Here is an 18,581-nt window from a genome sequence, read left to right as displayed (position 1 = left end):
ACAGGAATCCATCAAAATCCTAGAGGAGAACACAGGCAGCAACGTCTTCGACCTCAGCCGCAGTAACTTTTTCCTAGACACATTGCCAAAGGCAAGGGAAGCAAGGGCAAAAAGGAACTATTGGGACTTCATCAAGATAAAAAGCTTTTGCACAGCAAAGGAAACAGTCAACAAAACCAAAAGACAACCGACAGAATGGGAGAAGGTATTTGCAAATGACATATCAGATAAAGGGGTGTATCCAAATCTATAAAGAACTTGTCAAACTCAACACCCAAAGAACAAATAATCCAATCAAGAAATGGGCAGAAGACATGAATAGACATTCCTGCAAAGAAGACATCCAAATGGCCAACAGAGAAATGAAAAACTGTTCAACATCACTCGGCATCAAGGAAATCCAAATCAAAACCTCAATGAGATACCACCTCACATCAGTCAGAATGGCTAAAATTAACAAGTCAGGAAATGACAGATGTTGGCGAGGTTGCAGAGAAAGGGGAACTCTCCTACACTGTTGGTGGAAATGCAAGCTGGTGCAGCCAGTCCAAAAAATAGTATGGAGTTTCCTCAAAAAGTTGAAAATAGAGCTACCCTACAACTCAGCAATTGCAGTACTGGGTATTTACCCCCAAGATACAAATGTAAGGATCCGAAGGGGTATGTGCACCCCAATGTTTATAGCAGCATTGTCCACAATAGCCAAACTATTGAAAGAACCTAGATGTCCATCAACAGTTGAATGGATAAAGAAGATGTGGTATATATGTACACAGTGGAATATTATGCAGCCATCAAAAAATATGAAATCTTGCCATTTGCAATGACTTGGATGGAACTAGAGGCTATTATGCTAAGCGAAATAAGTCAATCAGAGAAAGATAAGTATCATTTGATCTCACTGATATGAGGAATTTGAGAAATAAGACAGGATCATAGGGGAAGGGAGTTAAAAATGAAACAAGATGAAACCAGAGACAGAGACAAACTATGAGACTCTTAACCTCAGGAAACAAACTGATGGTTGCTGGAGTGTTGGGGGGTGGGAGGGATGGGGTGGCTGGGTGATGGACATTGGAGAGGGTATGTGCTATGGTGAGCGCTGTAAATTGTGTAAGACTGATGAATCACAGACCTGTACCCCTGAAACAAATAATACATTATATGTTAAAAGAAGAAGAAGAAGAAGGTGGAAGGGAAAAATGAAGGGGGGAAAGTCGGAGGGGGAGACGAACCATGAGAGACAATGTACTCTAAGAAACAAACTGAGGGTTTTAGAGGGGAGAGGGGTGGGGGGATGTGTTAGCCTGGTGATCGGTATTAAGGAGGGCACGTATTGCATGGATCACTGGGTGTTGTATGCAAACAATGAATCGTGAAACACTACATCAAAAACTAATGATGTAATGTATGGTGACTAACATAGTAAAATAAAATTTTTAAAAAATGGCAGACTTAAGCCCCAACATGTCAATAATTTCTTTAAAAGCACATGCTCTAAGTATATCAATTAAAAGATAGATTGGCCATGTGGATTAAAAATAAAACCTAACTATATCCTGTCTACCAAAAATTCTTTTCAAATATAATGATGTAAGTGGATTGAAAACAATGATGGGAAAAGAGATATTATACAAACATTACTCAAAAGAAAGTAGGCATGGCTATTTTAATATCATATAAGGCAGACTTCGAAGCAAAGCAATTTGACAGAGTCAGGGAAGGACATTCTGTAATGATAAAATGGTTAATCCAACAAAACGACATAGTAATACTAAATATACATGCACCAATGAATACAGCTGAGACATATGAAGCAAAAACTAATTTAACAAAGAATTCAAAGGAGAAATAGACCAATCCACAATTGTAGTTGGAAACTTTCACACCCCTTTGTCAACAATTGACAGTATAATTACATAGACGATCAGCAAGGATAGAAGAGAACTCAGTGATACCATCAATGAAGAGGATCTAACCAATAAGAGCAGAATATCCCTTCAAGAACTCATGGAACATATACCAAAGACCAAATCCTATATCATCAAATAAACCTCAGTACATTTTTAAAGGTAGTCATATAGAGTATGCTCTCCAATCACAATGGAGTCATACTAGAAATCAATAACAGAAATAAATTAGGAAAATCTCCGAACACTTGGAAAGTAACAACACACTTCTAAATAATCCCTGGGTCAGAGGGCAAGCTCCGAGGTAAATCAAACAGTGCATCAAACTGAATGAGAATGAAAACGTGGTTGAGTGCGTTACATGAGGAGCAGCCCACAAGGCGCCCTCCTGTGCCCCAGGGCCAGACGCTCGCTCCAGGTAACCAACTCCTCACTGGGACACACTGTATAAGAAAAGCAGAGTAAATCCTTGATTCCGTGTTATCTTCTAAACAAAAATGATAGTGTAATATACTCTGACAGAAGTGCCTTGTGTTTTCTTTAATGTGCCTCATTCTTTTTAACAGCTGCATAGTATTCCACACTGCAGAGTGTGTGTATCAGACAGCATGTGTGTTTTTTTTTTTAATTTTATTTATTTATTCATGAGAGACAGAGAGAGAGAGAGGCAGAGGGAGAAGCAGGCTCCCAAGGAGCAGGGAGCCCGATGCGGGACTCGATCCCAGGACCCTGAGATCATGACCTGAGCGGAAGGCAGACGCTTAACCATCTGAGCCACCCAGGCGCCCTCAGACAGCATGTTTAACAGTAGTGCTTTTTGACTCTTTGCTGACTGATGACATTTTGTCAGATTCTCAGTCCCTTTTGTTGCTTTCCTTGTCATCGTGTTGGGTATGCAAAGGAGGGGAAGGGTAGTGTCCCTCTTTAGTGCACAAAATGTCATTGTTAATGCTCCTATGAAATACACCCTGGCAGCTTTGAGCAGGCTGGCCACCCTCCTTCCTGCCAGCTTATTTTTCATTCAACAAGCCTGTCTTACTGATGAGGGTCCTGTGGGTTTTTCATTGTTGACGACTTTTATGCCTTCCCAGGTGTTTTAAATGAGGGTATATTTCCCTGCACTAACACTCAGCGTTGCTTCTTTATCTCTTTTCCTGAGAACTTTAGCTGCATCTTGGCCTTTTGAGATCACTGGGGCAGACATTTAGAAACTCGCATTTTTTTGTTTGTTTGTTTTCTGTTTTTTGCAATCATCCAAGCATTAGAGACGTTCGTATTTTGGTGTCTGGGAGTAGAGTGGCTATGGGTAGTAGTCCCTTTGGAGATAACATTCACATGGGTCCTTGTCTGTTTCTGGGTGGAGTCCCTGTGTTCAGTGTGGTTTTTTACTTAGATTTTTAATATAGGTGGTAGAGGTGCTGGAGCACCGCAGCCTCTGTTCTCGTGAGGGGTAATAGGCAGAAAGATGACGCATTCAGACACTAGCGTTCGTAGCTTCCTAAGTGGTTTTAACCTGCACTCACAAACTTGATCATGAGAGACAATTTGAATCTTGATGTATCGATCCTTTCTTTGACAAATAGAAATGAGGACATTTCCCCTTTATATTGGTGTCCTAGGGCTGCCGTAACAAGTCACCACAAACTTGGTGGTTGAAACAACAGACATTTATTCTCACAATCTGGAGTCTAGAAGGCTGATATCAAGGTTCTGGCAGGGTTGTCCTCCCTCCGGCATCTCTAGGGGAGATCCCTTCCTTGCCTTTTCTTAGCTTCTAGCAGGTCCTAGGAATCCTCGGCTTGTAGCTGCATCATGCCAGTCTCTGCCTCCATCTTCACATGGCCTCCTCTGCGTGTCTGTGTCCTGTCCTCCTGTGACAAGAACACCAGTCACTGCACTTTTAGGGTTCACCATTATACTGTATGACATCATCTTAAATTACGAAAATTACAAATCTGCAAAGTCCCTATTTCTAAATAAGTTCACATTCTGAGGCTCTAAGTGAATGTGAGTTTTGGGGGGACATTATTCAAACTGCTACAACCCTCCTAGTAATTTTTCTGTGAGTTTTTTTTGTTTGTTTTGGTTGGTTGGTTGGTTTTGCAAAGTGGTGAGCATTTCAAACAGTTACAGCTAATCCTACCTCATGTTGTTTTCTGGCAAAAATAGTTTTATTTGTAAGAATCGTCTGAGCAGGGGCGCCTGGGTGGCTCAGTCGTTAAGTGTCTGCCTTCGGCTCAGGTCATGATCCCAGGGTCCTGGGATCGAGCCCCACATCAGGCTCCCTGCTCAGCGGGAAGCCTGCTTCTCCCTCTCCCACTCCCCATTTGTGTTCTCTCTCGCTGTGTCTCTCTCTGTCAAATAAATAAAATCTTTAAAAAAAAAAAATCATCTGAGCAGTTACCTAAATCGAGGACAGTATTAATTGCTGTGGTTGTGTCAGTACAGGGTGACTCTCAGTAGTGTTTGTGTCCCTTTGATAAGTGTCGTATTTATTGACTGCAGGCTTAGTTCATCGGAGACGGTGATGAAAGGGAATCATTTTGTTCTCGCTCGTTCTTATTGGCAAATCGGCTCCTTCTTGTCCTTCGATGTAACCTGACAAAAGAATTTAATCTTGCATGATATCAGATACTTCGGTCAGAATGTAAGCTGTCATTTGGTGCATCGTGACGCAGCATGTGGAGAGCCACCTGAGGGAAGCAGTGGTACGGCAAAAACTCCTCAGCAAGAAATTCCATGTAGGAGACATTGGCCATTATGTGGGATAACTCCACAGATAGCAATGTGTTCCTTTCAGCTTCATACTTCTCTAGGATAATAAACACACCCAGCAGATTCTGATGCAATGTCTGTCAGGTTCCAGACACTCCTGGGAAGAAGGCTGCGCTGGCAGTCCTTATTTTCACAGGTAGTTTTTCTCATTTATAGTTTGCCCATTTCTAACTGCTAAAAGTTTATTAGCATGGCATTAAGCATTTAAGGCCATGGAAATACTGGGGCCCTGCTGTGAAATGAAGAATAGCCAGGGTCGTGGGCTGTGACCCTTTCTAAGTACCTGGAAGTGCTTAGAGAACGTGAACTTCTGCCCACATAGTTGACATTTGCAGGTCAGTATGTTAGCCAAGCTTGGAGAAAACATGGTTCTTTTAACTTCTGCCACTTATGTCTGAGCCCTTGACTCTAGGTAGTTGACAAGAAAAGGAAAACTAAGATAAGTGGCATTGTTCGACCTTGTCTCGTTTTCAGTAGACAAAAAGCAGGCAGCTACATGATTAATTGACTTTTGCCTAACAAAGGAAAAGCAAAAAAAATGTAAGCCCCTAAACTTCCCATATGTGGTTCTGGTTTGTAGGAGGTTATTGGTACTTCTCAGATGTTCTTTGCATGACTCATCTGATGTTGAGGCCCTTATGCTGGCAACTAAAGTTTTAGGATGTTCATTTCCAGTGCACTTTTATCCAAAGCCCTTCCTAGAAAAAATAGTCTTACCTCTTGGCTGGCTGATTCAGGCTTCAGTTTTCCCTACAGTGGTAGCAACTCTTGCTTCTTGCCCCCCTTGTAGGCATTGCCCAATTTCCTACATTCCTGGTCTCTAAACGGAGAGCATCAAATGGACTGGAGCCAGGCTGCCTGGGTGTGCATCCATCCTTATTCTGCCACTTGCTTATCTTACTTCAGAAGTTGGTATGGAGAGGGGCGCCCGGCTGGCTCAGTGGGTGGAGCATGGAACTCTTGATCTCGGGGTTGTGAGTTCCGGCCCCATGCTGGATGTAGGGATTACTTAAAAATAAAATCTTAAAAAAAAAAAAAAGAAGTTATAGAGATTACATGGGTTAATATTTGCATCCATGCTCGGCTCATAGCAGCACTATATAAATCGTTTTGAAAAAGATAAACTGTGTTCCGTATCTTGATTGTGGTAGTGGTTACATACCTATACGTTTGTCAAAACTCACCAGATATGTGCATTTAAAAAGGATTAAAAAGGTTAAAGTTTACTGTATGTAAATTATACCTCAATAAACCTGACCTAAAATTTTTTTTAAAAGATGAAAAGCAAAGTCCTTCAGTCAGCAAAGGGTTTATTAGGTGTTGCACAGTAAGATTATAAAAACATAATTCAAAAGGCTAGCTAGTCCACTTAAACAAGCCAGTTGTTAGGCAGGATAAATTTGCATATCAGCATGAGAAGGTGCTCTAGGAGATGCTGCCAAGCAGCTTATTAGTCACCTAGGTGAGAAATGCTATTACAGGGGCTTAGAAGGGGGAATTGTTTGCTATAGTCACAAAGATTTCACCAAAGTGGGAACCTGAGCCGGACCTTAGAGGGTGGGTAGGATTTGGAGAGGTGGGCATTTGGAAGGGTGCGTGGGTGCAGATTCAGGGCCCGGGGGCAGAAAAGCATGTGAAGAGTTGAGGCAGCTGTGAAGAGCTGGTTGGACTAAAACAAACTCTGCCAGTCGATGAGGAACATCTGTGCTTTCTGGACTGATGTGTTCTCTTCATCCACAGAAAGGCCCCCCTTCTGGAAAAGACCGGGTGAAGAAAGGTGGATCCTACATGTGCCATAAGGTAAGCCAAGTCATTAAACTCTGCATTGGTGTACTAACAATAGGTTAATAGATCCACTGTAAACCTTAGCCCTAAAATGTCCCATCCACTTCTGCTAATACATACCTATTCTCATCAAAGTAAAAAAATAATAATAATAATACTCATTTCAGATTTGGATACAGGCATGGGGAAAAGAAGCAGAGGTTGTGAATAATCTATTGTTAACTAATTTCCATCTGTTGAATCTTGACCCATTGAGAGAACTTTATTGTCCCATGAACGAGGGTGGGCAATATACTATTTCCAGCATGTCTGTCTGGAAGTATACCCTTCATTTATTTGAAACTTCTATAAATTTTGGGATCCTCTGTTGAGATTAAGGTGAGAGTTGGAAATGGAGGGTGGATTGTAGTGTACTGGAATGGAAACATCACAAATGTTCTAGGTATAATGTATGTGCTTTGTGAAATAAGCATCAATCTCAGAGAGTGTTTCTGCTCTTTGGGCTATGATTTCAGCGTCAGAACTGTTTGTTCTTGGGTAATCAGTGTGAGTTGGTGTTTCACGAGTAAAATTTTTGAGGAGTTTGGAAATTGAATACCACCTCTCCTTTTTTCTTAAAATCATGTATTTTTAGTATCTCCAACACTTCAGCTTCTTTCTGTCCCTATGCAAAGATGGCATTTTGCAGATGGTTATTACAAGAAGTTTTCCATGGTAATTCAGTTAGTCCAGGCAGTTAGAGACTTAAAACAACCTATAAGGGCTCCAAATTAAATGACTAATTTGACAATGGGTGTATTATCAAATTTTACCTTAACACAGTGTTTCTCAAACTTTATTGCACATTAGAATCATCTGGGATCTGTAAAAAAGACTGATGCATATTCCCCCACTCAGCTCATTTTGATTTCTCTGGAGTGTGGCCTGGGCATCAGGGTTTTAAAGGTCTCAGGGGGATGAAAACATACTGCAAAGCTTGGAAACCACTAGTCTAAAGAGAATCTCTGTAGATTGTGTGTATGTGTATCTTCTGTATTTCTTTAAAATTTTAATCCAGTTATTTAAGTGGAAGTTCATATTTGAGTTTACTTTATGCTTTAAACCTACATTTATGACAAGATGTAGGCAAATTTATCTTTACAATTCTAATTTTAATTTGAAATTAAAAGCACTGCCCTAGGTCATCCTGGTACTTTTAAATGTTCACATACATATCAGTCTTTAGTCCCCGATTTTTTCTTTCATTCAAGCTGTTACTACAAGTGTATTGAATTCTTTTGCTAGGGAAATAGACTTCCATGAAAAACAAAATTTCTCTTTGCAGAATAGTATCTCACAACCTTAATTACCAACAGTTGTGTTTGTGACATATGACACTTTTAAAAATTGAGAATCCATTTACTCTGCAAGATTTGAGGACCAGAAGATTTTCCCTCAAGAAAATAGAGAAAATGATGCTTATAAAAAGCATTTTTAAGCATGAACACTAAAAGTATTCCATTGCTGTGCATATGAACGTGTTTACTTTAACATTTCATATTTTTTGCTTATTTTAAATCTGTATTTTTATAAGCTTCCCGGCTTATTCTTTTAAAATATCTTTTAATCTAATATATGTTTTTAATAAATACACTTACATGGTATAATTGGTTTATCTTGTGTTCTGCAACTTTCTTAAACTCAGCTATACTAATGTTTTTGTAGATTCTTTTAGTTTTTCTACATTGGTGGTTATATCATCTATGAATATAGACAATTCTTTTAAAATCTTTTTCATTACTTTTTCTTGTTCTATTGCATTGGCTAGAACCTCTAATATAATATTGAATATGCATGGTCTGAACAGACATTCTTACCTCATTTTTGATCATAAGGGGTTAAACATTCAACTTTTCAAAGTTAGGTGTATTAGCTGTAGTGTTTTGGAGATGTTCTTTATAAGTTCAAGGAAGTTTCCTTCCTAGCTTTTTGAGAGTTTTTATCAGAATTGGATGTAAATTTTTCTGGATGCCTTTTCTGCAGCTATTGAGATGTTTGTATGGTTTTTCTTTTTCAGTCTGTCAATATGGTAAATTATGCTCATAAATTTTTAGTTTTCAAATGTTAAACCATGTTTGCCACCCATTGTCAAATTCCTAGACTGTGCTTGCTTAATTATGATGTATTATCCTTTTTATATGTTTTGGATTCAGTTTGTTAAAATATTGAGCATTTTTGCATGTACCCTCCTGGTGGTTATTGGTCTGTTGTTTTCTTGTCTGGTTTTGGTATCATTGTATTGCTGGGTTTAGATACTGAAGTTGGGAAATATTCCCTCATCTTGAATTTTCTGCAACAGTTCATGTAGAATGCAGTATTTCTTCCTTAAATGCTTGATAGAATTCCCCCAAGGAAACCATTTAGGAGTAGAGTAGTAACCATAAATTTAATTTGGTTAACAGTGGCAGGGTTATGCAGATTATCTCTTTCTTCTTGATTAAGCTCTGGGAGTTTGTGCCTTTTAAGTAATTTGTTCATTTTAACTGAGTTGTTGAATTTATTGGCATAATCTCTGCCTTTTCATTGGCTGTTTGTACCATTTACATTTAATGTGGTTATTGATCTTGCTGAGTTTAAATTTGCCATCTTGATATTTGTAGTCTTTTTTTGTCTCATCTGTTCTTTGTCCTTTTCTCTGACTTCTTTAGTTAAGCATATTTTATCACTCCATTTTCTGTCCTTTGGCTTATTAGCTAAAACTCTTTGTTTTAAAATTTTAGGGGTTCATTTAGAGCTTATATTAAGCTTATATTCATATAGAGCTTTTCTATATACTTGAAAGGTAAGTTTTAATTTAGTCATATTCAGAATGATGAGTATTCCAGAAGAGAGAATAGCAGAGTAATAAAACAGAGTGGGATCCATAGGATTTCCCAGAAAAGAAATTAGCTCCAGGATCTTCATTAAGTTAATTGTAGATGATGTAGGTATTTAACATCAGGCTGGTATTTCAGTGATATCAAGAAAACAATACAGTGTTGGCTGTGAATTACTTTCAGAGCACTTATCCTTTTCACTAGATTAAGAGTGGCAGCTATAATTAAATTACTGAGTTGTGGACTCTGAAATTAGATCTGGGTTGGAGTTCTATAACTTCTCCTTGCTAGTCTGTTACCTTTCTTACTTAACCTTTCTAAGCCTCAGTTTTTACATTTGTAAAATGCACACCATAATTGCACCTCCTGTAAGGTTCTTAGGAGGAATGAATGGACCAAAGTATATAAGCATAAAGTATATACTACTAGTACCATCATCATTAACCATTGCATTTATTATAATTAGATTGTTTTCCCCCTTCCCTTTTCAATAAAGAGTCAACTAATGAACTAACTAGAGAGGCAGAATCCTTGAAATGATTCTTATGGCATAGGTGAAAATCAGTAAAAGAAAGGAAATCAATATAAAGAAAAAAATGTAATTCATTTTGAAAAAAATCACCTTGCTTAGAAGGTGACTTACCTTTTGATCATGGACCAGGGCTAGCTTGCATGACTAACATAAGCTCTGATGATTATTCGTACCTTATTGAAAGTCCATCCAAAGTACAGCTTCAATAATGAGAGCACAGAAAGAAAAACTGTGAGAAAACATGGTGTTGGGTTAAAGGCCCAGACTCTTAAATGGGATTGAGAAGGCTGTAGTCGTGGATCCACTGCTTATAGAAGGTGACCCTTGGCACACTATTAGCATCTCTGTGCCTCAGTTTTTTTCTGTGTATACAATGCAGATGCTAATACCTACCTTGGATGATTATTGGGAGGATTAAGTGAATTAATACATTTAATACATGTGAATTTCTTAGAACATTTCATACAGTAAGTACTCAAGAAACACTAGCTGTTGTTCTTGAATGTTGTTAGACTAATCTCTGTGGGGTCTTTAACCCAACCCATGAAATGGAGGAAATCCTCACCCTCCTTCCATTTTACACCAAGATTACTAAGAAAGGAGTTGATCTAGTGTCGATGGCAAGAGCAATGGGTGTGAAATCGAGAGACCAGGGTTCTGCTGTGTGATTTCATATAATGATTTTTTTTATAATGAGCTACACTTTCCTTAAACTTTCCCTTTATCCCTGAAAGTCTTCTTCTCATAAAAACCATATTGCTGTTCCACTTGACTTCAGAGCCCCAAGGCTGGTAAGTCATCATCTTAAATGGATTGTTCCTGAGTCCAGGATCACTTTCTTAGTGTAGGTATTGAGATTAGTTTCACACAGTAATTATTCATTTTGATGAAAAGGCTAAAGTGGGTCCTTCCCACTACCTCTGTCCTTAATTAGTGAAATGACCCATATTTCAGCCACTCAAAGACCTAACATAATTAATAACCATTTTTGGTGCTAGAAGTAGAGCTGGAAAAAAAGAAAAAGCAATGAGGACATTTAAAATCAGGCCATTTTCCTCTTTAATTATGTGTTCTATTAGTTGCCCATTATCGGAATTGAAAATGAACTACTTATTAATAAATGTTTGCTGAGTGAATGAGTTCATTTGAAATGGAATGATGATGTGAATTCACTCTCTTATGGTGGTCCTGACCTCCTACCCTTTAACTTATGATGAGACTTGCTTTTTTAGGGTTTAGTTCTACACAGTCATTTAGGTTAATGGAAGGTTATAGGGACTGCTGTGATCTCATAAAGGACTAGCTGTTTTTGTTGTCACTGATTTTAAGCTTTTATTCTTTTGCCAAAAAAAAATTCATTGCATAAAAATTAGAAAATAAATAATAAACATAAAAATGACAATAAAAAGCACTTATCCTGCTTCCTAAGTAAGCTGTCAGTAGTATTTTACCCACATTTATTAGTGCACTTTTATTTCTTTCACCCCCATAATGGAATTATTTTCTGTGTGCCAAGGTCTTCAGATATGGCTATGGCAAAAATCTCTTCTACATTACGGATCTCTTTCCTACTGTCTTACGTCACAGCCTCCTCACAGTCCTTCTGAATACAGTCTTCCAGTCGGGCATCATTTGTCAGAATTGTTACAGTCTGAATTTTGTGGCATATGAGCAGTATCTTATTTTAAAATAGTTTTTTATGTAATTTGAGAGACAAATTGCATATAGAAATATGCCATCCAACAAAGACCTTAGTCCTATGCCTTAGTTACCAGAGATATTCCTCATCTTTCCCATTTATATAGCAAGTAACTTCTGCATGTAGGTAGCAAATGTACGGTTGGCCCTTGAACAGCGCAGCGGGTAGGGGCACCAACCCCCCACACAATCAGATATCCACATAAAACTTTTAACTCCCCCAAAACTTTTCTGATAACCTCCTGATGACTGTAAGCCTTATCGATAACATAAACAGCTGATTACACTATTTTGTATGTTACATGTATTATATACTGTATTCTTATAATAAAGTAAGCTATAGAAAAGAAGATGTTAAGAAAATTATAAGGAGAAGAGGAAATACGTTTACAGTGCTATACTATGTTTTTTTAAAAAATGCAGGTAAACGGACCTAGTGCAGTTCAGACCCATGTTGTGCAAGGGTCAACTGTAAATCCGCATTCAGATACTGGCAGTATTATCTTTCCAGCAGAAGCTATTTAAGGCAGCTGGCTAATGCTTTTGTTTTAGTGAGGAAGCAGATTAACCCCCCAAAAGTCAGGTTAGACAGTCAACGTTAGTTTCTATAATTAAGAGTGTTGTGTTCATTTAAAGATTTTATTTATTTATTAGAGAGAGAGCGCGCACACAGGCAAGGAGAAGGGCAGAGGGAGAGGGAGAAGCAGACTCGCTGCTGAGCTGGCTGGACATGGGGCTCTATCTCAGGACCTTAAGATCATGACCTGAGCTGAAGGCAGATGCTTAACGAACTGAGCCACCCAGTCGCCCCTGTTGTGTTCATTAATAAAGTGACAGTTACAATAACTTCCACGTGTCCAGTGCTTTACTTTTTTTTATGTAAAGACAAGATGAAGCATTTTGACATTATTTCATTAATAGCCCTGTATCATCGACAAGGGAACAGATTCAGAAAGGCTTTGCCTATGGTTAAATAGCTAAGGAGTCTTGGATTTTGCTCTTTCTGGTGAGTAAATTAGCACAGTGGTTGTCACGATTTCCATTTGTATCAAGCCCAAATTCTTTCTGCTGAGAAGACTGCCTGTATTGTAACTCCATCCTATTTATCTACCCATGTTTCCTGCTTTTTATCATTTATTGCCTTTATACAGTGATTGCTTTTGCCTGGAATTATTGTTCTCCAAATCTTTGGGCAACTCACCTGGCGCCACCTCAGAGAGGCCTTCCCAGGCTGCCTTGTCTAAAGTAGCCACCTACTCACTCCCACTCCTCTCTCCCTATTTCACTTTCTTCCAAGCTGACCACTACCAGAAACAATCTTGAATTTATCGGTTTATTTATTGTCTGACTAATCCCTGTTGAATGTAAGCTTCCTGCTGACAGGTGCATTGTCTGTCTTGGTCTGCCTTTTATCCCTCAAGCCCAGAATAGCATCTAGCATGTTGTAACATCTCGAATATTTAATGAATAAATAAACTGTACTCTGACATGATCAGGCTATGGCCTTGCTATCCCCTTAACTGGCCCAAGTTTTTCCATTTTCATGCCTCCGATGTCATTATTTTCTCTACTTAATATACCTTCTTTCCTCCTTTCTAAATTCTATAAATGAATTCTTCTCTAACTGCAGCCCCTGGGTCCCATAGCATTAGCAGCACCTAGAAGCTTGTTAGAAGTGCAAATTCTTGGACTCCACACCAGATTGACTGAGTCAGAATCTTTGGGTTTGTGGCCCAGGAGTAGGTACTTAAGCTCTTCAGGCTGTTCTTGTGTGCATGCTGAGGTCCGAAGACCACTGCCATAATCATGTAAATCCAGCTATGGCCAAGTTTTGCCTTCTAGAAGTCTTTCCAAAGTCTTTCCTAGAGACTTTGACATTCTACAAGGGACCATTCCTTTACCTGAATTAATAAACCCTAGCATGTTTTATAGCTGTTTGATGTGTTGTCATTGTTCCCTCAGCCAGCCTGTGATCTCCAGCAGGACAAGACCATGCCCTCAGTCAGGCTTCCTCTGTGGGTGTGCACACAGGCAACCAGGAAGTGCTTGTTTGTTTTTTGTCGTGTGTGATACAGTTATGGAACAAGGATGTCCATGTCTAGATGCTTGCCTGCCCCTGAACTCAATTCTTGCTCCAATGTAGAATTCACTACACACACTTGGTAGCATGGGACCCTGAATTATCCACTGGAGTTTGAGTCTAGAAATACCAGAGCACTATTGCTTCATAGCAGCCAGGTGAGTAGGGCCTATGTGGGATGAGGCTTCTTTTTTTTTTTTTTAAGATTTATTTATTTATTTGAGAGACAGAAAGAGAGCACGCTTGCGCGAGTGCACGAGTTGGGTGAGGGGCAGAGGGAGAGAATCTCAAGCAGACTCCCTGCCGGGCGTGGAGGCTGACGTGGGGCTCGATCTCATGACCCACGAGATCGTGACCTGCCCTGAAAGCAAGAGTCGGACGCTTAACTGACTGTGCCACCCAGGGGCCCCTGGGATGAGGCTGCAGCTGCGTCCTCCTGCATGGTGACCTCTAGTCACTTCAGAGCTTCCGTTGCAGGGCAGGCACAGGTAGTATAGCAGATGCCATCAATTTTTTTATTATTTCAGGCCTATTTTTTATTCATCTTCCTCTGCCTGCCTGAATATTGGTAATATGTTCTATTCCTCACTGGCCACAGGGAAAATGAGAAAATTGGTTGCTATTGTTTCACTATCTGTAGAAGACAAACCACTATGTCTTTCTTTTTATGGTGGATGTACTCCAGACAATTTCTGTGGCAGCTTTAGAGATAATTTTTATGAAGATTAGAAACACTCAACTTCTATGAGAAAAAGGAGAATAAGAATTAAGAAAAAATAAAAACGAGCTCTTCCATGCAGACCTATTTTTCCCTCCACAAATGATCTCTCCTTCATGAGTCCCAAAGTTACTCTACATGATTCTTTGTGCAGTTTCTTTAACCACCTGGCAGGGACTTTAGTTTCACTGGGTCAACTCAGCATTAATGCTCATGCCGCACAGGATAACTACTTTATTTTCATTCTCTGTTATTTTGGATCCATGTACAATCCTAGTATATAAGAGTTCCATGCATGGTTGTTTTTGGAATATGGAAAGTTTTGATGTAAATGCAGTAATCTGTGGTTATTCAGGAATACCTACTAGGTGGCCGGTGATGAGTGTTAGGCCTTCTCACGCATGCAAGTAGGTATGTCCCTGCAGGACAGGTGTATTGGGGGTGGGAAAGAAGCATGAGACGTCCTGTCTTTCCATCTAGGAGTATAGAATTTTGCTACAGAGGCAAGCGCACTGTCAGAGCTGGGTTCGAATTCTACTTCCCTCAATAAGTGTGTCATCTTGGATAACCCATTTAATTTCTCTGGGCTGTTCTGACCCAGTGAAATAATACTTGCAGTGCCTCGCACCCCTGGAGTGTGCTAGGTGCTCAATGTCTGTGTGTTTGTGCACATGTATGTATGTGTTCTCTGCGCCTAGAAAATAAAACAGATACAAAATATCCCCTACACAGTAATGTATGGCTTTATAGCTAATCCAAAAGCAATGTATTTCTTTTTTTTTTTTTTAAAGATTTTATTTATTTGAGAGAGAAAGAGAGAGCACATGAAGAAGGGGAGGGGCAGAGAGAGAGGGAGAAGCAGACTCCACGCTGAGCCAGGAGCCCGACGTGGGGTTCGATCCCAGGACCCTGAGATCATGACCTGAGCCAAAGTCAGATGCTTAACCGATTGAGCCACCCAGGCACCCCCCAAAGCAATGTATTTCAAAAAATGTTTTTCACAGCCTTTCCCACTCTTTATGTTCCTAGGCTTGCTGTCTAATTTTTGCCACTCTGTTGAATATTAAATAATATCTTAATGTTGTTCATAATTAATATTTTCTCATTTGCCATTTAGCTTTATTATTTGGTTTAATGTCATATACTCTAAATGTAAAATAACTTTTCAAGTTATGAAAGTAATGCATACTTATCAGAGGAAATTTGAAACTCCATTGCTCAAATATAACTACTGTTTTTATTGTGGTGCATTTTCAATCTGCAGTCTTTTTTTTCTTTGACATATGTAATTATATAGCTTGAGATCATACCACACACAGTTTTGTATTCTGACTTTTCATTTAACAGTGTACCATGAGAATTTCCTATGTCATTAAGTATTACATAAAAACATGACTTTTAGTGGTTGCTTAGTAATCTCATATGTGGATGCGCATAACATCTGTAGTCATTGCTTGTTACCTGGGTTTTTTTTACTGTTCTAAGTAATACTGGCACTAACATCTTTGCACCATATCTATGTCTGTTTATAAGGTAAACATTGGATTCTGTATGGTGAACTCTGAATGTGCGGCCCTTTCCAAAACTACATGCTCAGTATGCCGAGGGGGTGTTTGTGGGGGAAGCCCTGTCTCCCGGTAGGCATGCCTTCCCTATGGCTGGTACTTGGGTGCAGCACGAATCTGACAGATGAGAGCCTATCACCGAGTCTGAGAATACTCACCTTTCTCTCTGTCTCGGGCCAGTCCTACTGCTACAGGTATCGCTGTGCTGCTCGAAGCCAGAACACGCCCGACAGCTCAGCTTCCAATCTGGGATTCCGCTGTGCCGCTGACCGTCAGCCCACCACGGGCTAAGAGCTGAGATGAGCCTTCCCAAATCCCAGAAGTCATGTCTGACCTGCCCTCGGCTTTCCTCAGAATGTTGAACGACTTCGAGTGAAGAATTCCCACTCTGAGGTGGGTTGCATACCTGCCCAGTGGCCAAAGGAACAGCCTTGCGAGACCAAATCGCTGACTTGCGTCAGCATATGTGCTTTATTGTGTGGTGCATTTCTGGAGAATATTGCTGTGCTTTACTTCGGAGAGTCTTTGACAGAGGAAGGGGGTGGAGGAGACCCTGAGTGAAACTTCAGAAGACATGTGTTCTTCCCAGGATCTCCCACCAGGGCTAGTCCTCAGGGTCCCACACTTGACCTTCCGGGGCCTCAGTGACCTCTGTCTGGTGAGGGGATGCACAGCATGATCTCTGAGGCCTTCTCCAGCTCACAAATTCTATGCGTATATCAGATTCTATTGTGATTTCATAGTAAGAGTTTATGACAGATGATTTTTTAGCTATTTTTTTCCATGTGTGAACCTTGGGTGATACTAATCATGTAAAATAAGAGGTCTCTTATGTATTATTTTGAGAAAAGGATGGGGTGGCGGAAAAGGTGGCGGTGATGAGTCTTTATATTCATACTGCACTTTGTGTTTTCAAGGAAATCAGTGTCTTTTACATTGTTATGATGAATCCCACGTGGGCCCCTGGTGGTGCGTTCAAGTTCAGCACTCTGAACACGCAGGAATGTCTGTGGGGTGACTCTACTGTGCTTTATCTTTTAACATTAAGTGCCTTTGGTCTGGGGGGTGGTTATATGCCCTATTTCCCCCCTCTCCCCAAAGTCTTCGGTGAATGTGAAATGTGTACTACACGAAGAAACCTGTTTAATTCTAGATAGAGAAGAGGAACAAGAACCTTGAATTAACTCTATTCAGGATGTCCAGTATTTTATAATAGGGAAGTAGGAAATCTTGTTGGTTGTGGAATATCAGATGCTCTGAATCATGCACTGTGTTGAATAAACTGGTATCTGCTAAAGCTGGTATCCTTTTGTTTCCCTCCACTGTGTTTTCTTTTAGAAATGTCTTTGTGGTATGTATGTGTTTTATTTGCTATAAAGCTTTCATGTCCGTTAGCTACTTGATAACTTTGATGTGTGAGCAGTTTGTGGGAATTTTTATTCCAGAAAGCAAGGCTATTTGGCCAGGACCTTAGTATAACCTTGCTTCTTTGTGCCTCGGTAGATGAGGCAGAGGCAAGGGCGTGACCTTGGTCGGGGTCCTATAAATCCCGACAGCTCTTCACGTGTAGGAAAGCACCTTGTTTTAGAGCGAAGGCTTTCACCCAGACGCCCCTGCCATCAGGAGCCCAGCATGATTCCCCGGTCCTTGAAGACCCCTCAGATATTTCTAGCATGTCATTTGAAAGAAATGGCTCATCTTTATGTTGGTTGTTCAAAAATTAAGTCAGATAATAGTCATAAGTGTTCAGCCAACACTTGATTGCTACTTTGATGCATAGCCTGCTAACATTAAAATATTCATCTTGAGAAACAGTGGTGTTGCTGGGATGTTCAGCTATGTTTGTTAATCTGTCATTTTGTGGATACAAAATGTTTCCCTACAAACTTTCACCAACTGATAATAAATTCCAGGCAAAACAAACAAAAAATTCATTTGCTTAATTGAAAAAGCTAATGTGAAAAATAAGGTATTTTATTCTTAAAGTCACCACTGCTCAAGTGCAGTTTTTGTTTTTACTTGTTACCTCCCACCTGCTTGTATTTTTTTTTTAACATAGTTATATTTTTAATGTGGATGGTTGGATTTTTCCCTTGTTAACGACTGTGATATAGCATAAATATTTTGGGGTGTGTTTTGGTTTAGTCTTCAGAATTGCATTTTTAGCAGCAGCATAATATTGGAAAGCATTTAAGATGAAATGCTAACAAGCCGTTCATTTAAGAAGCACATTTCTAGGTTACCAACCAACAAGTGCGCGGAACTCCAGACAGCCGTGACCTCTACACTTGATACTGTTGCCTCCTGACACGTGAGCAGACCAACAAGATGGCAATGGAATAACCTTAGCTTTAATGCCATCCACGAAGTCCAGAAAGACCTCCCCTTCTGCAGAACTGCACGCAAAACATAGGGGACATAAGGGAAAAATAAGGCGAGCGGCAGAGCACTCGAAACTTACGGAACTTTGTAACTGGAGCATCAACAAAAATAATAACTATCCTATGACACCAGTAGCTCCATTGAATCTCCAATGACACTGTAGCCAGCCTCATAGCCAGTCAGCCCTTTGCAGCCTTGCACCCTTGGGGTTCCTTCTTCATTCTCCAAGACACAAGTCCTGGAAGACACTTGCTTTTAATAGAGACCCCTTCAAAAGTCAA

At 39.8% G+C, this 18,581-nt stretch overlaps 1 protein-coding gene across 8 annotated transcripts in view; it reads left to right on the top strand.

Annotated features, from left to right (window-relative positions):
* Nucleotides 1-17,222, top strand: part of SUMF1 (sulfatase modifying factor 1) — a 93,984-nt gene extending 76,762 nt beyond the window's left edge. For 3 of the 8 annotated variants that reach the window (XM_081821212.1, XM_081821174.1, XM_081821203.1), the window contains 3 exons: nt 5,476-5,547; nt 6,426-6,485; nt 16,099-17,222. In XM_081821212.1, coding sequence (XP_081677338.1) covers nt 5,476-5,547; nt 6,426-6,485; nt 16,099-16,209 — 243 coding nt within the window. In that variant the 3' untranslated portion in view covers nt 16,210-17,222. Of the gene's footprint in view, nt 1-5,475; nt 5,598-6,425; nt 6,486-11,978; nt 12,152-16,098 lie in introns of those variants that run through there. The other 5 variants (XM_081821221.1, XM_081821186.1, XM_081821184.1 and 2 more) reach the window with 4 other exon arrangements.
* The last annotated feature ends 1,359 nt before the right edge of the window (nt 17,223-18,581 follow it).

Source organism: Leptonychotes weddellii, chromosome 1 (genome assembly GCF_054177405.1).
Source record: "Leptonychotes weddellii isolate Sample4059 chromosome 1, ASM5417740v2, whole genome shotgun sequence".
NCBI classification, from domain to species: Eukaryota; Metazoa; Chordata; class Mammalia; order Carnivora; family Phocidae; genus Leptonychotes; species Leptonychotes weddellii.
This window is presented reverse-complemented; position numbering and strand designations above follow the sequence as displayed.